The following is a 26578-nucleotide window of genomic DNA, read 5'->3' as shown; positions in this document are numbered from 1 at the left end:
ACACTAAACAAACAGTTGGCATAATTTATAATCAGTTGACCTTAGCTTCTTATTTCCCTTCCAACAGGGAGAATAATTCTGCTCACCAACCATGAGCAATCCTCTACAGGTTTAAGATAAAGAAGAAATAATAACAACTAACATTTTATTGACTGTCTGCTGGGTGCGAGGTCCATAGCCAAGGGTGCTTAGAAAATATTGGCTCTTCCTTTCTCTGCTTAACCACCCTTGGGGCATATACTCTTTATGATTCTATTTGTTGACTAGAAACTTCAGTTGAAGATAGAACAGCTTCCACAGTGAGTAGAGGCAAGCTCTACCCCAAGTCCACTTGACAAGAGAGCCAGTGTTTTATACAGTTCTCTAATCCTTATGGGATCTTTATCTTTTCTAAAAAGATTGAAGTATAATTCTCAAAATGATAAGCATGCAAGGTGATAGGAACGTTAACTAGAGGAATCAATCACTTCACAATAGTATATCACACAGTACATTGTAAATATTTACATTTCTATTTGCTAACCAAATCTTAATAAAATTTGGGGGAAAAAGTTAAAAAAAAAGAACAACATGTCAGGTACAGTGGCACATACCCATTATTGCAGCTACTTGGGAGACAAAGGCAGGAGAATTGCAAGTTCAAGATCAGTCTGGGGAAGTTAGTGAGACCCTGTCTCAAAATAAAATAAATTTTAAAAGAGCTAGGAGTTTAAGTTAGTGGTAAAGTGCTTTCCCAGCATGCATGAGGCCCTGGGTTCAATCCCCAGTACTGAAACAAACTAACAAAAAAATAGTAGCATTAATTGAAAAAAAAATACTATTGCTCATAGCCCCCACTCAAAAAAAAATTGAAGTGCTGCATAATTTACAAAAAGTAAACAAATCTTAAGTATATAGCTTGATTAATTTTAAAATATGAATAAATCCGTATAACTGCTGCCCAGTGTAACATTTAGACTATTTCTATAGTTTGAGTATTGCTTTGTTTCCTCTCACCAAAGGAAACTACTACTCTGACTTTCATTTTATGAACTCACTTTTATTTATATCTGTTCTCATAGACATGCAACATTTCTGGTTGGTTAACACAATGAAAGACTCCCTATTTCTTGGGAGACTGAACTCCCTAGGTACAAGATATGGATTTACCCCCATTTTGAGAGTGAAATGACATATATCTTTACCAAGGTATGGATCAGTTATCATAGGATGCATGTAGAGAATATACAAGTACCACAATTAGGAGGTATGTTTTCATGGAGAAATAAATGAGAAGAAGAGAGTTGCAAATCTCTCTCCTTCTCTCTCTCTCTCTCTCTCTCTCTCTCTCACACACACACACACACACACACACACACACACATTGATTTAAAGAGAGAAAAATACTAATAAAAAGTGAAGTTCTAGAGAGCTGGGGTTGTGGCTCATGTAGAGTGCTTGCCTAGCACATGTGAGGCACTGGGTTCAATCCTCAGCACCACATAAAATAAATAAATAAATAGATAGATAGATAGATAGACAAAGTTATTGTGTTCATCTACAACTAAAAATTTTTTAAAAAGTGAAGTTTTAGATGTTTTACAAAACAAGAAATTTTAAATCATATGGGAAAGGATGTAACTCTATTTTTTTTCTTTTTTCTCTTTTAGAAGGATTGTTATTTCCCTCTGATGAATAGATGCATTTATTACCCCCATGATCACTGCTTTGGGCTTGGTCTGAACCTGGACTCAGGCCTGGGTACTGGAATGTCCCACAGCTTGGGAAATGTACCAGTTCATGGAGGGGGACTTGAGACTGGACCTGCAGGAGCACATGGCTTTGGACACGGAGTGGGCCATGAATGTTATGGGATGGACCACAGCAGGATTCATGGGCATGGAAAAGCCCTTAGCAATAGCTATGAACTGTATCAAAGAGGAGGTGACCAAGGAAAAGAGTATGGACATAAACTGGATAATGAAAGGAGCCATGGGAAAGTAAACCCTGGGGAGAAAGGACATCATGGAGAGGAAGGTAGTGACCGTACAATGGATCAGGATGGGATTCCCCAAGGTCTCCAGGGAATTGACCCCAGAGATAATCATGATCAAGGTCAAGAGAAATACCAGAGAAAAAATTACGGAGGGTTTGGCCAACATAGTAGCCAGGAAAACATAGAGTTGGGGAGAAACTGGAGGAGACCTATGGCCTCACCAGGTTTGAACGAGAGCACAAGTAAAAATATTCCCTGAGACTGACCATGGTTTAGAACCTCTTGGGAGGGTGGTGGTCACATGATCAGCCTCAGAATAATTTTTCTTTCATTTCTCATATGTAAGTCATAACCTATGGGCTATTCTTTTTGTTTGTTTTTGTTTTGTTGCAGTGCTGGGCATCACCCCTCCACCCTCAATAAATATACTATCATTTAATGATCAAAATGATCCTTTGAGAACTCCTGCCTTCCTGGTAATATAGTGGACAAGGTTTTTAACCACTTCTTGCATGAAAGCAATGACTATTGTGCTGAAAAGAAACCTTGTAAGCATGTCAATTATCTGAATAGGTACTAGGTAATATTTAGATCAACAACTGATGGAAGGCAGAGACTCAAAGAGCTTAGGGATTCCAGCAACTGGGAGGGTTGAAATAGGAGTATTGTGAGTTCAATGCCAGCCTTAAGGCCCTAAGAAACATAGTGAGACCTTGTCTGAAAATAAAAGACAAAAAGGGTTTGGGATGTAGTTCAGTGATAAAGCACCTCTGGGTTCAATCCCTGGTGCAAAAACAACAACAAAAAAGAAAAGCAAAAAGAAAACAGAAAAGACTTAAGGAGAGCTCTTTGCATGGAGGAGTCAGCCAAACTGGTGATTTTGAGCTTATCTTCTGAGAGTTTCTTAGTGCTTAGGGTGCAGGAGACCAAGTTCAGGACCTGCAGACAAGTGGAGTCTACTAGGAGCTCTTAACCAAATCTGAGATCTGAAAGGATAAACCTTTAGCATATGGTTAAACTATATCTGTTCCTAAACTTGACAATCAGTAGAGGCAGTGGGTAAAAATCTCCCCTAAGAATTTGTAATTGCACAATATTTTTGTTTGGGTTTATAGCTTATAATTATACAAAAAGTTGCTATGGTTTGAATGTTTTTGTCCCTTCCAAAACTTATGTTGAAACTGAATTCCCAATGCAAGTGTTGAGAGGGGGCCCTGATGGAAGGTGTTTTGGTGGTGAGGGCTTAGGTATCACAAATGGATGAATGTTGCTATAAAAAGAGCTTGTGGGAATGGGTTAGCTCTTCTGGTATATGAAGAACAGTATTCCTTCCCTCTGGAAGATGCAGTGTTCAAGTTGGTGCCATCTTGGAAACAGAGACTGAGTGCTCACCAGACACCAACCCTGCTGGTGCCTTGATCTTAGACTTCTCAGCCTCCAGAACTGTGAGAGATGCATTTCTTTCCCATACAAATTACTCAGTTTGTGGTATTCTGTTTTAGCAGCACAAAACGGACTAAGACATAAATGGATCCAAAACCATCTTAGATCTTCTCAGTGCCTCCTGTGTCTTCATATTTGGGATGATTATTCCTCCCTACTTCTTTGTCTCTTCCAAATGCTATGTGACAATTAAGGAGAAATTCAATGGGACAGTGTTACAATTAAAATCCCCAAATATACTTGCCATCTATGTATTTATGTTTTGGGGTTTGTCTTTTTATTTTTCTTTTATCCTTTATTATTACTTACTTTTTCTGTGACAAATACCATGCTAATGTCCTTAAATAATTTTTCCCCTCAAAACAATCCAATGAGATCTTAAATTTCTGGCTATATGATACAGTAGGTGTTCTAATTGAAAATGTCCTCATAAACTAAAAATGATGGACTAAAATATCTTCTTTAAGGAATTAGTGAGTTGACAGCAAAATAAAGAATGTTAAAATTTAAATCTAAGTTAAAGGAGGAAGTCAAGGAAGAAAGGTGAGTACTGAAGTCAGTTTTGCCAAATCCAGGAAACTGAAGCTTCGGTAATCAGAGTTTCAGTAGGACCAGTCCAGGTGGAGGATCTAGTAGTAGATCTCATTTAAATTTGGAAGCTTCACTGAGAATATAAACTAAAAATAAACTCACCCCTCCTCTATGGAAACATAAGCAAAATCACTTGTCTCTCAGCTTGATGCAGGGTAGGATGGGAGAAATATCTCTGGAGTAACCATGACAATATTTCCATGGTTTGTAGATTGAATCATGCAATATAGGTAATACAAAAGATTTCCTTCCTACAATCCAACTTAAAGAATCCTTTAAACATGATAATACTTCTGTATGTTGGGAAAACCTTACAAATTCTCTTTGGAGAATCATGGCTTCATCACAGCCTTTAAAAAACTTTTGCAGATAATATCCCAAGAAGATTTATACTCATAAATCTCAAATCACAAATTAAAAACAGTTACTAGGAGTGAAAACCAACAAGGAAACAAACAAAAAAAAGCAACAAAAACAAAGCAAAGTCAGATCCACAAGGACTTTGGGTCAATTGAATACAGAATATAAAGTATGTAGTTTTAAATGCCTATCATAGCTTTATGGTTGCTCACCCACATCCATTCTCCGTCTTTAGCAATAGAATGCTTAAGTTTCAATTGAAAACATGACTGTCCCAACAAAGATTTTATTTCCCAGGCTCCCTTGCAGCTTCATGCAGCTGTGCAACTATGTTTGGCTGTAAACCAACAATAATCTCTCATGAAGTTAAAAAAACAAGGTAGAATGAAAATACTTGATGGCAATAGGGTATTTTGGGGAGATGAATATAAGAATTGAAGTGTTCTAAGGTCTTGTACTGTTTTTAAGAACAATAAAGATATGAATTACATTTAGACTCTTATCTGCATGCATGTTACAATTTTTAGTGTAGCTTCTAAAAGGCAGAATCTGGACTTAAATCCAGGAGCTCTTCCTCCAAATAATTCTAGAGGGAGTGGGAGGAAGATGTCTCTTCCATGTAGTGCTGTTGACTTTTTTTGTGGGGGAGGTACTAGGGATTGAACTCAGGGGCATTCAACATGAGCCACATCCCCAGCCCTATTTTAAGTAGAGACAGGGTCTCACTGAGTCGCTTAGCACCTCACTAAGTTGCTGAGGTTGGCTTTGAACTCCTGATTCTCCTGTCTTACCTCTTGAGCTGCTGGGATTACAGGCATGTTACACCATGACCAGCTCTACTGTGGCTCTTTTTTTTTTTTAAAAAAAATTAGTTGTTGATAGACCTTTATTTAATTTATTTGTTTATATGTGGTGCTGAGAGTTGAACTCAGTGCCTCACACATGCCAGCAAGTGCACTACCATAGCCATATAGCCCCATACCATCTGTTATGTTTTTTTTTTGTTTGTTTAAATATTTATTTTTTTTGTTGTACACAATACCTTTATTTTGTTTATTTATTTTTATGTGGTGCTGAGAATCGAACCCAGGGTCTTGCACATGCTAGGTGAGCGTTCTATTGCTGATCCACAACCCCAGCCCACTGCAATGGTTCTTATGTGGTTTGTACCAAAGTTTCACATGCTGAGGCTTGGACTCAATGTGGCAATATTGAGAGGCTGTAGAACCTTTAAGAAGTGGGGCCTAGAGGGAGTTGATTAGGTCTTTAAGAGAGATTAATGCTTTGCTCTCAGGAATGCATTCTCAGTCTGGGTAAAGCATGTTGTTATAGGAGAACCTGGCATCTCTTCTGAATCTCTTCATATTTTAACATGTGATCTTTCCCTCTCATGTACGCTTCTACCATGATGTCATCTACGGCGTTGGGAGGTAGCCAGAAGGCCCTCACCAGAACTGAGCAAATAGGATTGTCCAATCTTGCACTTTGAAGTCTCCAAAATTGTGAGCTAAATCAACCTCTTTCCAGTTAAAGTATCCAGCCTCAGGTATTATAGCAACACAAAATGGACAAAGACCCCAAGGATGACTTCATTAACCCTGGATCTCTCTTCCTCTGTTGATTCAGTGTGCATTGTTGAGTGCCTATTTTGTATCCAGCAACATTTCATCTGTCTCCAACTGTAACTCAGGAGCCCAGATTTTTAGTTGCTACTCTCTTTTGAGTTTCATATGCTTTACAGATGTGGAGTCCTGCCCCTCAGCTGGGTTCATCTGGCTTTTTCCATGCTAAAGTCAGCCCACACAGGACTTTTTGACTAGGAAACAAAGTCCTGAGCTAAAACAAACTTCTAACTCCATCCCTGGCACAGAGGGTGGATCCTTTTCACTCTAACAACCTTGAACTTCTTACTTCTTTCTGCTTTCTGCTGCCACCCAGCTTAGTGACCTGCCTAGTGTGATCATGTCATTCTCTTACCTTTTTTTTTTTTTTTTGTGGTCTATTCCTTCCCAGGCTCAGCATTGCTTTTCACATGCTCACAATTGGCAGACTGTCAGGACAACTGCCCAGCCCTTACCCTGCCCAAATAAAGCTATAAAGGCCCCTACAGCACTTCCACAATAGAGAAGCAGGCAACAACATCACATAGAAGAAGCTTAAGGAACCCAGGCATCCATCCATCCATCCCCAAGCTCAAGGTTCTTTCCAAGAATACATACCTAGGAGATCCAAGCTCTTGGAAACTCCAGGCTTTATCTCTTTACCTTGAACTCTTCTTTCCCCAGAATCTTCTGTTCTTTGTCCACTAAGTCCTGGTTACTTCTGGGTTCCAGGATTCTTGCTTTCCAGCCACAGGAGCAGATGAAGATGCAGAAAAGAAACATTCTCCCCTGTTGGTTGCTACTGCATCTCCTACTTTTGGAAGATGGTGAGTGATTTTATTTAAAGGTGGATTGGATGAGAACCTTTGAGGAGTTGTGAGAGTAATTACTACTGAGACTAGCTCTAGTTATTCATAGAAGAATCATCATTGTTTTACTCTCACACATCAGCAGAGTATCATACCGGAGACAGTGGTGAAAACTTTGGGCTTTGTTCTCACCTTGCCTACACCTAAATCCTGGCTCCCTATATTAATTGTGTACTTTGGGTGAGTTGTTTCTCTGTGCCTCTGTTTATGCATCTGTGAAATTAATAACCTGTGTGATATGGTTGGAGATTTAAGTAAGAACAGAAAGAGTTGGGTATTTTTAAATATTGTTGTTCAGTATTCTTCAAACTCAATTTCTCTCCTGTCGCTAACCTTGATTTCACATCAGCCAAAATTAGATTCAGACCAAGGAGAATAGGATGTAAGAACCACATTTCTGCAGCTCTGATACTCTATCAAACACTTCATGGGCTACCTCCTATTGCACAGATAGGAAACATAACTTAGAATATTCATCATAGTGAACCAAATTTAGGCTCCCAATAATTTTGATTCATTTATTTTGCTTTCCAAAACTTTTAGATTAAATCCTCTCCCTCTTTCATGTGTCACCTATACTCTTGGTCATTCCATTTTCTTATTTAGTTTACTTATTATTTGGACCTTAACACTCATTTGTACTACAATGAATTTTTTTAGGACCTACCCAAGTAGAGCTAAAAACTCTAATCCTTTGTTCGTTTAAATAAAGATTTTTTTTAAAAAAAATTGACAGGCAGGGTGAGGTGCTGGGAACTCATGATCAAGTTAGTAGTAAAATGAGCCACAAATGAGATGGGAAAATAAATTTTGGAAGCTATGTATCCTTATCTTCAGGATAGTGAGGAGCAAAAGGTAGGCACAGCCTAAACTCTAGGTGATCCTGCAAGAAGTTGGAGACCTTCCCTATGCCTGTAGACTCTGGTTGACAGCCCTTCTTTTTGGGAGATCTTATGCATTTATGTTGCACATAACTTATTCTCTGGCCTTTGCATAGTGATCAGGAGTCTCTGGAACATTGATGTATATAGAATCACCTGGCTCTTCTGAAGATGCAGAAACCTGGGCCCCATGTCAAACTGATTCATTTAGTCTGGAGGCTGGGAGTCTTTATTTTTGGCAAGCTCTCTCAGGTGATCTGATGTGGGTGTTTTCTGAGAAATATTCAGAGAAATATTTTCTAAGAAGGAAGTAATACTACTTTTAGAGTGAATCAAACTGGGTGTGGTGGTGCACTCCTGTAACTAGAGACTCGGAAGTGAAGGCAAGAGGATCACAAATTAGGGGCCAACCTGTGCAATTTAGTGGGAGCTCGTCTCAAAATAAAATTTTAAAAGGGATTAAGTATATAGTTAAGTGGTAAAGGGCTTTTCTAGCATGCATGAGGCCCTTGGCTCAATTCCCTGTACTGGAAAAAAAAAGAATGAATAAATCTATACATATTAGTATCACCTAATCCTGGATTACCTATTTTTCTTTTTGCAGAGCTGGAGACCAAATCTATGGCCTCACAACTGCTGGGCAAAAGCTTTGTCACTGAGCTTTACATGCCCTAGCTGTATACTTCCTTTATGATACTTCTTATCTGAAGTGAATCTTCTATAGCAGAATATGGAATAAGTTTATCTATGAGTAAGCCTATGTTATGTAACTCTTACCTTGGGGATGAGAAGGAGAGAGAGTGACTTAACTAAGTACAAATTCAATAGCCTGGATTCAACTTCCTGTTTCATGAATCCTAGCTATATAAATTTGGACAACCACCACCATTTCTAATCCTGAGTTTCTTTACCTTAGCTGATGATAATAATAATATCTACATTGAAGGGCTGTGGTGAGCATTAAATACAATTATCCATGTAATGAACTTAACTAACCATTGAGCAGGAAGTGTATATGCTTTACATATATTTGTTATTACTTATCTTTAGTAATAACCACAAGTGTTACAGGCACATCTGCCCACACAGGTTCCAGTGAAACCTCAACTGCCTCTGACATATCTACCCGCATGGCAACCAGCTCAACATTCAACCAAACCACCACTGTAACATCCAATGCTAGATCCAGTACAACTTCTGGAGGAACCAGTATAATCTCCTATAGTGTATCCAGAGTGAGCTCCCGTGAAAACAGCACAGTTGCCAACACTGGATCCAGTGTGATCTCCAATGGGGCCAACACAACTTCCAACACTACTTCCACTGCAAACTCTGGTAGGGCCAATACAATCTCCAGCCCTAGAACCACATTGAACTCTGATAGGACCAGCACAACCTTCAACCCTGCATTCAATTTTACCTCCAGCGGGGCCAGCACAACCTCTAACAGCATATCCATTACAACCTCTGTTGAGACCAATGCAACCCCAAACACTGCTTCCACATCATCTTCTAGTGAGGGCAGCAGAACTTCCAACACTGTTTCTAGTGCAACCTCTGATGAGGTCAGCACAGCTATCAACACTGGATCTAGAGTGACCTCCAGTGGGTCCAGCACAACCTCTAACACTGCATCCATTACAACCTCCGTTGAAGCCAATGTAACCCCCAATACCACATCCTCCAATGCTGTGTCCAGTGCAACCTCTGATGAGGTCAGCACAGCTATCAACACTGGATCTAGAGTGACCTCCAGTGGGTCCAGCACAACCTCTAACACTGCATCCATTACAACCTCTGTTAAGACCAATGCAATCCCCAACACCACATCCACATTGACTTCCAGTGAGGTCAGCATAACCCCCAATACCGTGTCCAGTGCAACATCTCATAAGGTCAGCACAGCTATCAACACTGGATTCAGTGTGACCTCCAGTAGGATGAGCACAACCTCCAACCCTGGATCAAATGCAACCTCCAAAGTCTCTACCACACCTGCTTCATCTGGAATACACACAACTTTCTACAGAATTAGTACAAGTATTAGTACTCCAGTGAATGAGGTGAAGCCCAGTGGGTCCCTGGAGCTTTGGGAAATCTTCCTCATCACCCTCGTCTCAATTGTAGTGGCTGTGGGGCTCTTTGCTGGGATCTTCTTTTGTATGGTGAGTGCCTAATACCTGGGGGGAGGAGCAGCAGGAATATAAGGAAACAGAATAAACATCAGAAATTTCTGGTCAGGGGCCAGTAAGGAGGAAATGGAGATCAAGAGAGTTACAAATAAAAATGACAAGTTGGAACCAGAAGAGCCAATCAATCAATGTGCATAGAAAACCATTGACCTATGAGAAAAGGGTGATGGGAAAGGACTACATACTGGAGGGAGGAGTGTTAGCTGAGAGAGATGGGTGAAAGAGGGAGATGATTCTAAAGGAGTCCATGGTGAAGACTTGGGTATGATTCTGAAACAACTGTCTCTTCTTTTTCTAGAGAAACTACCTGTCCCTGAGAAACATCTTAGACACAGCTGTCTACTACCCCCATGGTACCTACCGTGGCCCAAGCCCTCCAGAGAATCATGCAGTCTCCCACAGGCCTAGCTGGAGCCCTAACTGGTTCCGGAGGAGACCAGTATCCCCCGTGGCCATGGAGATGAGTGGAAGATAGAATTTCCCGAGTGGCCCCTGAGCTGGAGTACCTTCCTTCAGGGAGGAAGCAGACCTGAGGACCCGAGACCTGAGTTTCCTCTTATTCCTCCCTACAAGTCCCTTCCCAGCTTCATTTGATTCCCTGACATCCTTAAGAAAGACGCTAACTGCCCTCTTTTATCTTTACCAGAAATGGAGAAAAGGATAATATATTGGTAATTTAACTAAGAAATAAATACATCCAATGTCTGACAGAATCTGAATGTGCGCAAGTGGGCGTGTTGCATTTCTCCATTACCTGAGAGAACTTCCATGCTAGAATCCATTTAGCATTCAAAATCTCCACAGTACAATCCAGAGACCTCATTCATACCAAAGTATCCTCATTTTCTAATCCTTCCTGTGCCAAGCAGGACCCCCATGTCTATGAGACTCACCCAATTTGGCAGGAGAATTGAATTGGGAATGATGAGAAGGGAGGGCAGGGGCTAGAGTTGGTACTTAAGAGATTGGGTTGTGGTTCATAGAGAACCCAGTGATATGGAGGAGGGGCAATTATATGCATGGGGGTGGAGGCAAGGATTGTGCACCCAAAGTTATAGTTCCTAAGCCCAGGTGCACCCCAAGTTATAGTTCCAGGTGCTCCAGACCTGGATTTCTTGTCAGAGTGAAGGGCCACATTGATACCTCTCTCAGACTGCTACCTTGAGAAGCAGAGAGAAAGAGCTTCTTGTTTTCCCAAGGGAAACACTTTGCATCCTATTAAGGTGTAACTTTTCAAGAGCACTTGGCAGAGACACCTGAGGGGAAACTTAAATTCTCATGAATTCCCTCTCAGAAGGATGGCGCATATCACTTTTATGGGTCTAGGAGAGAAACTACCTGATAATCCAGGCCTTGCAGGACAGAGGGGAGCAACTTTGGAGGCAAAGTTTGCCCTGAGTTCCCAAGGTGGTGAGAGGCTCCCACTTGGGGTGGAGAGTCATAGCAGTATGTTGGTGGGCTCACCTCAACTCGCATCAGTGGAAACTGCTGTCTTCCACTACTCACTGGATTCTCAAGGGTTGGCAAACCGAAAATTGAATGTTACGGATGAGGTCATGCTGAGCCATGCTCAGGAGATCATCCTTATCATCACCTCACTTTGAGGAATCCAGAGACCAGAATGGAAGCCAAAGAAAGCACCTTGCAGGGAATTTTGGAGAGCATTATATGAAAAATATGAAAATAATATTAGGCAAGGGAATCTCATTATATCATTTAAAAAGTGTAAATCATGAATTTTTAAGTTCACAATTTAATAGATAAGTTGAAAGAGGCTGGTCACTGTTGAGAATATTAATACATAATCTGGAAGAGCAGGTGGGGAAAAGAGTCCAATTAGCACAAGTACAAGGAGAAAATTATCCAGAAAATATAAGATAGATGGAAGATAATTCCAAGAGTACTACCATGCAAGTAATAAGGTTCAAAATTGAGAAAAAAAGAAGAGATGAAGTATAAGAGGAAGAAAGATTTAAGTCTGTAGATAAAAGGACTTACCAAATACAATTGGAGATATACTAAAAACCATTGGTTTATATACATTAAACATGAGAACTATGTGGTGTATAAATTATATCTCAATAAAACAGTTAAAATATCATTAGGCACATCATGTAAATAGAAATTCTGATTTGCAAAGATAAATAAAAAATGACTGGAAGGAAGGGCACTTTGAAACAGAGGAAGGTGAAAAGGGAGGGATCCATGGCAAGTAATTTAGCATATGATTTATTCACATGATTATGCTGTGAATACCTCATTAATTTCAATAATTAGAGCATGTATGCAGAGTTTGGAAGCATCATTACTCAGATTTCAGCATGGAATACAACCACTCCTTTAACCTAACAGCGCCTCAGCCCTTCAGCACATTTGACCCAAGAAAAAGTCCAGGAAGTGGACAGGGTGGAAGCATCTGCCATCTAGACCTTCGCATGGTTGTTTCACTCAATGATCTGCACATGACATCTGTGACCCATATTCTTGGAGAGTCATGAAGACTTTCTAAATTGTGTTAGGAAGGCATGGGTTGTTTTATGAAGATTATTTTTCCAGGTTTTCAACTTACATGCATATTTTTTGCATACCATGTATTTGAGAGGAACTCTGAGTTCAGCCCATCAAATTAGACCCCCTTTTCTGATTCCCCTTTTTTACTCAAACTTTTTTTTTTCAGTACTGGGGACTGAACCTAGACCCTTGAGCATGAATGACAAGGATTTACTTATATGCTTTGAAAAAGTTTGATAGTAGTCAAAGCCTCTATATTTGAGCCCTAGTCCCAGCCCACCAACTTTTTGTTTCTAATTCCTATCTTATTATTATATTTTTTTCTCCCATGGCACAAAAATTCCAGGGTATCAAATAAAGAGATGCTTAAAAAATCTCTTTTAATTTAGGCATTGTTCATCCAGAGTAGAACAACTCTCCCTCCTCCTCCTTCTCCTCTTTCTTTTTTCTTCTCTCTCTCCTGCCACATACAAATTCCTGGTAGGTGTTGAGTGTTAGAAACTAATAATTTTGCTCTGTGTTAAATGCTATTTATTTGTGTATACTGTAGAAGGAGTCAGCAGGAATAATAAAAATTTGTTTAATGGTCTCTTGTCATACATTCACTGTCAAAAGCGGCATCCTACTCAGGGGATATCCCCTGAGAGAAGAGCTGAGGCAGAATCAGTAGGTGTGATAAAGATGGGAGGATTTTACTGAACCTAGAAACCATATGCAAGTCAATCTACCTTATCTGTCCATCTGCCCATTTTAGACTCTTCAAGATTTGTGAAGTCTTGCTAGGACACAGTCACATGCTCTAAAGCACACTGCCCTGAATTGCGCATCACTCTCTGAAAACAGGAATTTCACATGCATTGGTTTCTTGGTGTAGGTCACAGATCACTTTGTATATTTTGCATGATTTCAAGGAGATAGATGTTGTAAATTCCATATTTACTTCCAAATAATTAATCTCACACTTTAAGATGAAAGGAGCATGGAGAGGCCATTTGAAATGACAGCTAAGAGCACAGATATTCCAGCTTGAATTCATGGTTTCCAATCCAAGCTCAGTGTGACCGAGCTCAGTGTGACTGTGCACACATTCCTAAACTTCTGTTCTCTGTTTCCCTATTTGTAAAAACAAGGATGATAACAATGTCCACTCATGGGGTTGTTGGGAAGCCCATAGAATAAGTAAGTACTCTACTAATTTTGTCATTTCAAAAATTGAGTAAGTTATTGGTTTGCATTTCCTTGACAATATGGGGAAACATTTTCATTGACTTTTCATCAAAAGTTTATAAGGGCCAGGCATTATGGCGCATGCCTGTAATCCCAGAGGCTGAGGAGGCTGAGGCAGGAAGGTCACGAGTTCAAATCCAACCTCAGCAACTTAGTGGGGTCCTAAGCAACTCAGGGAGACCCTGTCTCTAAATAAAATACAAAATAAGGACTGGGGAAGTGGCTCAGTGGTTAAATAACCCCGGGGTTCAATCCCCAGTATCAAGGGGAAAAAAGTTTATAAGGCAGCTATAAATTTAACACTTAAAGTCTTATAAGACATAGGAATTTAAAAAATTTATAAATACTTTTTGTGTAGAGTAGCATGATAGGGTGAACAATAAAAACACTTCAAGCAAAAAATAGACTACATGACATACTGGAAAAGGCAACACTATGGAGACAGTAAAAAGATCAGTGATTGCTAGGGGTTAAGGAGAGAGAGCACAGAAAATTCTCAGGGCAGTGGAAATATTCTGTTGATGTTACGATGGTCGGTATATGTCATATATAGTGGTAAAAATGCATAAAACTCCCAAAGTATACACTAAGGTAAATAAGGGAGTTTGGGCTTTAATGTGTCAATGTGGCTTCATTGATTGTAACAAATGCTTCACCATGGAGCACATGTTAATAGTGAGGGAGATGGTGCTTGTGTGGGGACAGGGGTTATATTGAGAACTCTCTGTATTTTCCATTCAAGTTTTCTTTAATTCTAAAACTGCTCTAGAAGATAAAGTTTATTTGTTTCAAACATATATACTGATATATATGCATACACTCACACATCAGCAGGATATTTATGTAACATATATTCCTCATCTATATATAATAGTGAAAAAAATGAAATGGAATCATAATTTCACAAGGCACAAAGAACCTGGAATAGGTTCTGGGGATGTGGCTCAAGCGGTAGCGTGCTTGCCTGTCATGCGTGCGGCCTGGGTTCGATCCTCAGCACCACATAAAATAAAATAAAGATGTTGTGTCCATCGAAAACTGAAAAATAAATATTAAAAAAAAGAACCTGGAATGTCAAGGGCTTGCTCATATGCTTTGAAAAAGTTTGATGGTAGATATGGAGATGAAGTAGTGTTTGAAATGAATTGAAGACGTTTTCGTTTATTTATTTATTTTGGTACTAGGGATCAAACCCAGTTGTGCTTTAACCCTGAGCTACATCCCCGATTAAATTTTTTTCTTTTTTTTAAATTTTGAGACAAAGTTTTGCTAAATTGTAGAGGTTCTCACTAAATTGCCTAGGCTGGACTCCAATTTGAGATCCTCCTAACTAAGCCTCCTAAATTATAGGGGATTATGGGTGTGTACCATTGTTCTTGGCTACTGGAAATATTTCAAAGAGTAGCAAATCTGTTTCATTATTTAAACATCTATATTATACTAACGTCTATATTATATTAAGTTTATGATAAAATTCAGGTTAAGCAACATGGGGAAATACAAATTTTTCAAAATTCTTTAAAATTCTTTTTTGAGAATACATGCACAGAAAAATTTAAGACTGCTATTAAAGTGTTTACAAACTTTTAAAAATTCCTATGTCTTATAAGACTTTAAGGGTTAATTATGGTTAATTAAATTATGGTTCCAGATATTTGCTATAGTCTATGCAGCCTCACAAGAGATCTCCAAGTCCAAGGATGGCTGCCACCAAGCAGGGGTGGTGCCTTGTAGCAAGATGGTCCACAAAGAACAGCCAGGCTGTATTTCACAGAAAATCTTCTTTCTTTTGGTTTTCTTCTTTTTTTTAATGCTTCAGATTGAACCCAGGGTTTTGCACTTTTTAAGTGTGTACTACTGAGCTGCACCCCAGTCCTTTTTATTTGTTTTATGATAAACCATATATTATATGGGAAGACACTTTTGAGACTACTTGTAATGAAGAGAGTTATGTTTGAGTTAGGACTAGATTAAAATTAGAAACACAAAACAGACTTTTTGTTGAGCTAAGGTGAATATTGGCATTGCAGGGAGAATCTGGAACTCAGGCATTTTCTAAATAAAACTTGTGCAAGGACCATTTCCAATCTATGCCGTGTGTTTATATATTATTGACTTGGAGTGCTCGGTCCCTGAATTTCTTACACTATGATAAACTATTCTCTTACTCTCCAAAACAATAAGTTCAGAGTCCTTGACCCTGTGTGCTCCTTCCTTAGCTGTCCCTGGAACTAACTCTCCAAACAAGCACTCAAAAAATGGCCTCTGACCTGTCAGCTTCGTTAGGTCAACCTGCTCCCAAGTCATCACCTCTCCTGGTCTGTCTTTTCTGATGACTCTTCCATTGGTATTTCAAACCCATATAACTGGGCTCCTCAGTTTCTGTGGTTTTATGTTCTAGGTACTTTGTAACAGTGATAGTTCAAGGACTTCTATCCAGAGCAAGGGTGGAAACAGGCAATCTGGTTGGAAGAATAGTGTGAGTCAGCTTTCTGTTACTGTCATAAAGTATCTAAGACAATCAATTTATAAAGAGGAAATGTTTATTTTGGGTCACAGTTTTAGAAGTTTCAGTCCTTTATTAGTTGGCCCCATTGCTCTTGGGCTTATGGTGAGACAGCACATCATGGTGGGAAGAATGTGGTAGAACAAAGCTGCTCACCTCACAGTAGCCCAACCTCTTAAAATTTCCTCCACCCATAATAGTGCCATGCTGAGGACTAAACCTTTTTAAAAAAATGTTTTAATTGTTCTAAGTAGTTATATATATGACCGTAAAATACATTTTGACATATTGTACACAAATGGAGCACAACTTCTCATTCCTCTGGCTGTACATGGTACAGAGTCACTCCAATAGTGCAATCATACATTTATATAAAGATAAAAATGTCTATCTCATTCTATTATCCTTTCCATTTCCATAGCCCCATCCCTCTACTCACTCCCCTCTATATAAATCAAATTTCCTTCATTCTCCCCTATCCCCCCACCCCACTATGGATCAGCATCTGCTTATCAGAGAAAACATTCAGCTTTTGGTTTTTTGGGATTGAGTTCCACCCATTTACTTATAAATGCCTTAATTTCATTATTCTGAGTAATATTCCATTAAGTATATATCACATATTCTTTATCCATTTTTTTGTTGAAGGACATCTAGGTTGATCCCATAGTTTATCTATTGTGAATTGAGCTGTTATAAACACTGATGTAGTTGAATCACTGTAGTATGCTGATTTTAAGTCCTTTGGGTATAAACCAAGGAGTGGGATAGCTTGGGTCAAATGGTGGTTCCATTGTAAGTTTTCTGAGGTATCTCCGTACTGCTTTCCATAGTGGTTACACCAATTTGCAGTCCCAACAGTAATGTATGAGTGTACCTTTTCCCCCATATCCTTTCTAACACTTATTATTGTTTGTATTCTTGATAATTGTCAATCTGACTGGAGTGAGATGAAATCTTACAGTAGTTTTGATTTGCATTTCTCTAATTGCTAGAGATGATGAACATTTTTCATATGTTTGTTGATCGATTGTATTTCTTCTTCTGTTAAGTGTGTGTTCAGTTCCTTAGCCCATTTATTGATTGGATTATTTGTTTTTTTGGTGTTAAGTTTTCTGAGTTCTTTATATATCCTGGAGGTGTGTGTGGTAAGTATTTTTTTCCCATTCTGTAGGCTCTCTCATCACGTTATTGATTATTTCCTTTGCTGAGAAGAAACTTCCTATTTATTGATTCTTGATTTTTACTTCTTGTGCTTTAAGAGTCTTGTTAAGGACTTATTAAATCAGGTCTCAAGCTGACATAAGGAAGATTTGAGCCTACTTTTTCTTCTATTAGGTGCAGGGTCTCTATTCTAGTATCTAAATCTTTGATCCATTTTGAGTTGATTTTGTTCAGGGTGAGAGAGAGAGGTTTAATTTCATTTTGTTACATATGGATTTCTAGTTTTCCCAGCACCATTTGTTGAAGAGGCTATCTTTTCTCCAATGTATGTTTCTGGCACCTTTGTCTAGTGTGAGATAACCATATTTATGTGGGTTTGTCTCTGTGTCTTCTACTTTGTACCATTGGTCTACATGTCTATTTTAATACCAATACCATGCCGTTTTTGTTACTATTGCTCTGTCATATAGCTTAAGGTCTGGTATTGTGATGCATCCTGTTTCACTCTTCTTAAATGAAGGATTGCATTAGTTATTCTGGGTGGGGACTAAACAGTTTTAACACATGAACTTTGGGGGACATTTATCCAGACCATAGCAAGGGGACAGGTAGATGTTACACTTGAAACCCTATTTACACATGACACATTCTTTTTATAGTGACCAAGAACATAGACTCTGACAAATAAAAAACAAATAGAAGGGAGATCAATAGAATAGAAGAAGGGGATCAGGAGGAGGAAGGGGAGGGAAAGGAGAGGTACTTGGGAATGAAATTAATCAAATTATACTGTTTTATTATGTGCACATATGAATATATTATAACAAATCTCACTGTTATGTATAATTATAATGCATTAGTGAAAAGGGGGGGGGAGAACACAGGCTCTGAAAATTGAGTTTAATTCCTGATTCTACTCCTTATTAGCACTGTGAAATTTAGCCAAGTTCCTTGACTTCTCTGTGACGTCATTTCCACATTTGTAAAATGCAGACAACAATAGCACTGCATCCTAGGGTTGTTGGATGCTGACACAGGGTCCTGGTTACCAGATGGGATGAGAGGAAACTCAGGAGAGACCGGCTTGTGGAAAGTGAGTCCTTTTCCCATACCACCATGGGAGGCATAAATTCCCCTCAGAGGATGTATGGGAAAGTTGGAGGAGAGACCCCTTGAAAGAGGGAAGACAGTTCTGAGAGGGGCACTGAAATTCATGGCCTGAATATTTACCTAAAAGTGATTCTTAAGTTTTTCCTTTTTTTGTTGTTTTTAAAATTGAAGCTTAAAATAAATACAAATGTATGTAAATATGAGATGTAAAATGTGCAAAATGGACATATTATGTGTTCCAGTCATCGAACTTTAACACACACACTCTTGCATGCACTTTCCAGATCCAGATGTCCCCTTTATACCACCCCCACAGGTAGCCACTAACTTGACTTCAATCATCATCAGTTGACTGCGCTTGACTTTCACATAAATAAAACCATCTAATATGCACTTTTAAGAGATCCTTTTGAAAGGGATGAAACTGGAGCAGCACTATTTGGCAAGCTAAATATCCCCATCCCTTACCACAACCCTCCCTGTCATCAGTGGGAAGGAGAGCCCAAGATCTAAGTCAGCCCAGTTACAAAAAATAGAGTTACCTTTTTCCCCCTTGTAGCTCTGAGTTTTACGGTGTAAATTGTTCCCACTGATAGTTGTGAAGCCTAAAAATAGGGACCCAGGTAAATTAGGACCTCTGGTCCATAATGAAGAGCATTATCAAAGGTATATCCAAAAAGGTATAGTATATCCAAAGGTATATCCAAAGGTATAGTAGTTCTGTGCCCCCTTCCCCTCCCCTCTCCACTTGACACTAGAAGTGACTTAGTGTCCCTTCCCCAACCTTGGAGAGTCAGGATGACACTACCCAGCCACTTCCTCCAAATAGACACCTTCTGACCTTTAATATCTATTTGCTTTCTTTTCTTCTCTTCCTCCTTTTTACTTCTATAAAAGTCTCCTGCTCTGGAAATGAGGCATACCAAGGGACAGATCATCTCTGGTTAGGAGGGTGGGTCCTTCTCATCATGACAGGATTGATCCTCTCATTGTGCTTCTCTCTCTCTCTTGTTGTCCTGTTTCATGTCTGCACCCTGTGATCATGCCAACACCCCTCTCTTCCACCTTGACCATGACCGCTACAGGTCAACCTCTCTTTAAATGACCCTGAAGCATACTCAGAGTTGCCCCTCCCTGAGGAGGGAGGGCCTGAAGCTCTGGCCATTCCTGCCTAATAGCAGTTATAAATGTGGTAGATATGCCCATGAGAAAAAAAGAAGAAAAATAAGAAGTCAAGGTGCACAGCAATTTGTGGAGCTCCCTCCAAACCCCAAGCCCTTGGCAAAGCTTAACCTGGCCTCCACTGGCCTTCAGTTATTTTCATGCAGCTGGATTTTCTGGCAAGAACCTGGAAATGTGCCTCTTGACTCTCTGCTTCTGTGGCTCATCTTTCCTCTGGAGCCCAGGCACTCTTGATGACAACTTTTCATGTGTATCATTTCAAGATGAGAAGAGGAATAATCTCTCCTGCTCCTTGGATCAGGTGGCTTCTTCTCTCTGGACTTCTGGAACTCAGTAAGTGACTTTCCAGTGAATGTACAAGATGGGTATGGAGGCCATAGAAAGTCTGAAGGAGACCAGGCTCTTCTTCCAGAAACAAAGACAAGTCAGTCCTTTGCATACTGACCTCACTTCCATTGCCCATGGCTCTGATGCCTGTAGAAGCAAATCCATATTCATCTCCCCCAGCTGTGGGTATGGGGTTGTCTCATTTTCCTTTGTATCTTAGACAGATTTTTTCTGCTTTTTTTAGTTTTTTAGTTTTTAGGTGGACATAATATCTTTATTTTATTTTTGTGTGGTGCTGAGGATCAAACCCAGTGCTCTACCACTGAGCCACAACCCGAGCCTCGATGTTTTAACTGGATACTTCTAGTTCTTAGTGCATCCTTAGCTTTAAATTAGAACCAGGTTCTGAGTCTAAAATCAAGAAAAACATTCCTTTCTCTAATACTACTTGATCTCAAATTCACATTTCATCCCCTCAAATTTCCCATTAGAAATAAATTGGAGGGCTGGGGATGTGGCTCAAGTGGTAGCGCGCTCGCCTGGCATGCGTGTGGCCCGGATTCGATCCTCAGCACCACATACCAACAAAGATGTTGTGTCTGCTGAAAACTAAAAAATAAATATTAAAATTCTTTCTCTCTCTCTCTCTCTCTCTCTCTCTCTCTCCTCTCTCTCTCTCTCTCTCTCTCTCTCTCTCTCTCTCTCTCTCTCTCTCCTCTCTCTTAAAAAAAAAGAAATAAATTGGAGTTTGACTTGGGGAGACCAGGACTCTGGCACTCAAGATTCCTTGGAGGTTGTAAAAGGAAAAATTCAGAGGGAGAATGAATCAGGGCTCTGACTAGCTCCTATTTTTGGAGTGGGTTCCTGGACTCTTGACTTGGATTTCTTCCCAGGCCAATTGGCCTATCCATTCCCTTTGGCTTGAATGTCATAAAGGCAGAGGGAGATGCAGAGCAGAAGAAAAAAGTCTAGACTAAATTTTGTAAGAGTTTTGGACCATTTTCTGCTTTCTTCCCCCACATATCTGTGTTTCTGCCTCCCTTTCTGGATTCACTTTCTCACTCTGCTCCAGCACTCTCTCCTTCCATGTTTTCTTTTGTCCCTTATCCTGTGGCCTTCACCTTGAGTGTTTCAACCGTTCTCTACCTATGAACGACTTCCTCACCCACATCTCATGTACCCTAATCCCTGACTCCAGTCCTATCTATTTGATTTTAGACAATAATCTCTTTGCCTCAGATAGATCTGTCATTCATAAAATCATTCAAACAAACATTTATAGAGCTCCTACTCTGGGCCAGGCAATGTTACATGGTGAGCCGGGGCCAAGAACAGTGCACCCAAAGCCACAGTCCCTGTCATCATGACACTCACAGTCTACTATGAAGAAAAAGCAATAAATAAATAGAAGGAAGACCAGAGAAGCAGAGAAAGGGGATCAGGAAATGAAAGGGGAAGTACTAGGGATTGAAACAGAGCAAATTATATTCTATGCATTTATGAATATGCCACAATGAACCCCACTATTATGTATAATTATAATGCTCTAATAAACAATGAAAAAAAGACATAATATTTTATTATTTAAGGGAACAGTTTGCAAAATGCTGACAGGCACCTCCTTATGTCTCCTCCACCAGATTTGTAAAGCATCCCACCCTCTTCCCTGTATCCTTGGTACCATGGACTAGCAAGGATTACACCCCCACCATCTGAGTGCTGGGTCCCCATCACTCTCTTGCTGTCTCAGGGGTCTTGCCTTTCTTCCATTTTCTCTCTCTACCTCTCTTAGATCCTTTCTATCACCATCCAAACAAGCTGTCGTCCACTGTGCACAAGTAATGCCCAGGGAGATTATTAAAAACTCAGGTTTCCGGGCCCTGCATCCCAGCAAGCTGAATTCAGTTAGCTTGGGGGGATGAGATGGACTGAGACCTTTTTGTTGTTGTTGTTCTTTTTACATGACAGTAGAGTGTATTTTGACATATTATACATACGTGGAAGAGACCTTTGTCTCTGGCAGTGTGACCACAATGGTCCCTGCCATAAATACTGTTGGAAAGATGTCCATCCCAATGCCTCCCCTGCCCAGGTCCCTCTGGAGCCACCGCCTCTCCCTCCTCTCTCCTTCATCACTCACCTTTTTGAAAGCATTCCCTACATCACTATTCCCACTTCTTACCTCCCAGTCACCTGCTTATTAATTTTTATTAGGTAATACATGTAAAAATTTAAAGAAAGAAACAGTCCTCCAAGTCTTCCAACAGATCTTCAGCCCCAGCCTTCTTTCTCCCACTGCTTCTCACTCCCAAGTCTGGCTCTCCAGAGTCACTTTCGACATTTACCCTCCTAATTCTAAATTAAAATTCTCATACTACTATTACTTTTATTGAATGGGATTTTTTTCCTGCTTCAGGCATGATTTATTGGCTCTTTTCTAATGAATAGGATCTAACTTAGGCCTTCTTCCCCTGCACATATACATCTCATATTCCACTTCACAGTTCTCCCAAAATAATTGTATCATATTTTTGGTGTTAAGTTAATATTTAGTGTTTACACTATGATAACTCTACAAGTAACATTTATAGCTGGGTTATATAGTGTATTATGATGCCTTTCCTTTTTTGTATATTTTTGTTCTTCTATATATTAATAATAGCTTCACTTTTTAATTTCTTTAGCTTTCTACGTGTATATAATTAATTCATCTCAAAACCTCCACTGAAAGTATTAGTTGCTTTTCAGTGCACACAAGGCAAACTAATATCAGTTTTAAAATAAAAGCAACTAATATCAGTTTTACTTTTCCCTTGAGATTTTCCATGTGACAGTACCTGTCAGATTTAAGTAGTTATTCTCTAGGTCTGTGGTATATCTCTTGTCCTATAATTAATCTTCATCAACATTCTGGGAATTACTGTTTCTGCTTGAAGATCCATATCTTCTCGTTTCCTTTATATTTTCATTCTGGAGGAGCACTTTCTCTAAGAGCTTCTTGAGAGAGGGTTCATGGAAAAAAATTATTTTGAAACAATTATGCACTGTAGGCTAAGCTGCTGTAACAAAGAGATCTCAAAAGTGACTTTGAAAAATAAGCAAGTTAAAAAAATGAAATACACAAGTTTGTCTCTCTCTTTGTAACAGTATCAAGGTGAGTATTATAGGATGGTAGGAGATCTGCTCCAGGCAGTCATTCAGGACCCAGGGTGAAGGTGACTCTGTGGTCTTCAGCACAGGTTTCCTAATGCCATAATTATTCCAACCCAAAGAAAGGATAGAAGAACAATGTTCTGTATTTTATGATTTGGTCACAAGAGGAGGGGCTCAGGAAAAAACAAAATCTGTTATGCTTGAAGGTTCTAGAGGCAGGAAACAGAGTACCACCATGAAGGGCCACAGAGGAAATACATCAGGGTCACGAGGCAGAAGACAGGAATGAAGATTTAGATCATCCTTTCATTAGAGTTCCCAAGGAAAAAGGCAAGGCAGAGCAGGTGAACAGTTTAGTACTGGCCAGGTTGAATAATTCCTTTGGACTTAATAGACTATAGAGGTGATCCCTAGTTGCTTGGAACCTGGTCATGGGTGATTAAAGCAGAGAACTATTGTTTCCTGAGGTTTATGAAATAGATAGACCCTGGGTTGGTTATACTGCACATCAAAAGCATGTTTTGGTTGGACACCACCGCCAAGAATTGGCTAGCCTCAGGAGGTTTGATCTTTCTCCCTAGCCAAATAAGTTTATTAAGATGTCAAAACATTGTAATATCCAAAATAATTTTAAAATACATACAATATAAGCAGAAATAAAAAATAAGGATTTACACTTAAGCAAATGAAGTGGAAGCTATATCTGTTTTCCCCCTTTCATGGTCCTCTGACAAGGGCTTAGATTGTTAGTGCCTATACTTAGCTACAGGAGTGATTGAGAAATGTAACATAATTGTGTGCCCAGGAAGTAAAAGAAAATGGATCTAGCAGTCTGCAGACCTGCTAGGAGTATGTAAATTCAACCCCCACATTTGATTTATAGTTTATCTGGTTATAGAACTATAGGTTTGTATACAAAATTTCCTCAGAACTTTGAAGGCATTGTTTCTAGATTCCAGATTGTGAAGATGGATATGATTTTTACCACTAATCTCTTGTAGGAGACCCATTTTCTTTTTGGAATATTTAATATTCTATAAAGTTAGTATTCTGAAATCTCATAATATAGTATTATAATATGAATTCTTCTTTCATTTGTTAGGAATTTATAGAGTAGTTTAACGGTCCATTTTTTGTTGCAATAACAAAACACTTATGGTTGGATACTGTATAAAGAAAAGAGGTTCATTTGGCTCACAGCTATGAAAGTTCAGAATTGAGGGGCCTCATTTGTTTGCCTCTTGATGAGAGCCTCATGGTGGATTGCATCACAGCAGAAGCTCAAGCAATCACTTGGTGAGACAGAAAGCCAGAGAAAGTAGGGAGGAGCTTTCTCATTCATATCAACTCAACTCTTTTTATCTATCTATCTATCTATCTATCTATCTATCTATCTATCTATCTATCTCTCTATCTATCTCTCTATCTCTCTATCTATCTATCCATCACAGTACTACTGAATTACATCCCCAGACCTTATTTAAGAAAATTTGAGACAGTGTCTCACTAAGTTGCCAAGGCTGGCCTTGAACTTGCAATCCTCCTGCCTCGGCCTCCTGAGTTGCTGGGATTATAGAAGGGTACCACTGCAGCTAGGTTGTAACAATTGACTCTTGGAGGAATTGGAATTCCATAAGAACTACCTCAATGTCTTCCAAGGGCAGCATCCTCAATGACCTGACTACTTCCCACCAGGCCCCACCTCTTCAACGTTCCATACCACCTCTCAATATCACCATACTGGAGACCAAACTTCTGACACAAGAACCTTTGGGGACAAACTCAAACCATGGCAATTAGTCATGTCAGTCAGTTCTTGGAAATATGCTTGCATATTTTTATTTGACATTTGCCTTCCAACTATTTTCTCAGTTCTGTCTTCTTAAAAAGTTTATTATTTGAATGTTTGACCTCCTGGATTGATGCTCTAATTTTCTTACTTTCTTCTTCTACTTTCCAACTCTACCATTTTTTTTGTTTTGTTTTGGAGAAATTTCCTCAGTTTTTGAGTTTTAATTCTCCTAATGAATTTTACATTTTCATTTTTTTTAAATTCAAAGAGATAATTTTTGTTTTCTGAATGTTCCTTTAAAAAATGATATGCTTTTTAATTTTTTAAATGGGTGCCACATTACTTGGTCTTTTGAGAACCTTTGGTGTTGGTTTTGCTGTCTGCATTTTTTTTTTTCAGTTATCTCTGAGTTTTCTTCATAAATGTGTTTATCTTGGTCTTTGTATTTCAGGTTAGAAGTTTTCCTCAAATATCTGGTAATCCCAGAATATTCTTCACATTTGCAAGAGAGATACTGAAATGGTGGCTAAAAGCTCGGTGTGTGTGGTAGGGGGCGGCTTTTGCACAGGTGGACTTAGCTCTAGGATAACTTGGCAGAGACCTGGCCATTTTGATTGAGAAGTCCTTCACAATATCCATATCTGTAGGTCCTTTTTAGTTAGGTAATTTTTTTTCCATTAGAGGACTTCTCTAGATTCTTGCCTAGAGGGTATAAGCACAGCTGTCAAAATGTGCTGGAAGCCAAGTAGGGAAATATACCACACGGGCTTCACAGTTCAGGATATAAGCATTCACTTAATCACATAGTTTCACTACACTTTTTCAATCTTGCTCTCAGCAATTTCTGAGATCTCTGGTCTAGACCATCATTGCTTTTAATATCTCCAGAGATAAAACACCTCACTCATGTGAGGAAGATAGGTGTACTCATTTAACTACTTGAGTAGAAGAGGGATCTGGGACTGAGAGACAATATCTTAGCTGCATCGTTATTTCAAACATGACTCCTGTTAGTCACATACCACACCCATTATTACAAGAGGTTGTGATTGCTGAACCTTTCCAAGATTTTACAGGATGATTAACTTAACAGTAATTGACTCTCCACCCCAATGCCAGCCTGTATGTTGAAACTTTCTCTGTTCTGTTTGAGAGTTATTACTCATCTACTCACTGTCTTAAACAATTATTTCTCCTCTGCTACTATTGCTTCTCTAGTTCTTTGTCCCTGTGGAGTTGTGACTTTTGCTATTTCTCTACTGGTGATTTTCTGTGACATTTTTAAGCCTCCACGTAGAATTATTATTCTTTTGTCCATTCCAATTGAGGTCTACCTCATCATGCAATTTTTTTTGTAATAAAGTAGACTCCTCCATATTGTCTTCCAATCCAATGAACATTCTATACACCTGCTTGATCTCTTTGCAAAAATGAACTCAGCTAACTATCATTTTTTTATTAGTTGCTCAAAACATTACATAGCTCTTGACATATCATATTTCATACATTTGATTCAAGTGGGTTATGAACTTCCATTTTTACCCTGTATACATATTGCAGAAACACATCGGTTATACATCCACGTTTTTACATACTGCCATACTAGTGTATGATGTATTCTGCTGCCTTTCCTATCCTCTACTATCCCCCCTCCCCTCCGCTCCCCTCCCATCTTCTCTCTCTACCCCATCTAC

General features: G+C 39.3%; 1 protein-coding gene across 1 annotated transcript; it reads left to right on the top strand.

The window, feature by feature from the left end:
• The first annotated feature begins 8850 nt into the window (after positions 1-8850).
• Muc21 (mucin 21, cell surface associated) lies at positions 8851-10387 on the top strand. Its single transcript, XM_026414339.2, has 2 exons — positions 8851-9885; positions 10211-10387. Exons 1-2 carry the CDS (start codon positions 8851-8853, stop codon positions 10385-10387), a joined length of 1212 nt encoding a protein of 403 aa, XP_026270124.2.
• Positions 10388-26578: the final 16191 nt, after the last annotated feature.

This window comes from Urocitellus parryii, chromosome 8, assembly GCF_045843805.1.
Source record: "Urocitellus parryii isolate mUroPar1 chromosome 8, mUroPar1.hap1, whole genome shotgun sequence".
Lineage (NCBI taxonomy): Eukaryota > Metazoa > Chordata > Mammalia > Rodentia > Sciuridae > Urocitellus > Urocitellus parryii.
Note: the sequence above shows the minus strand (reverse complement) of the source record. Positions and strands in the feature narration are given on the sequence as shown.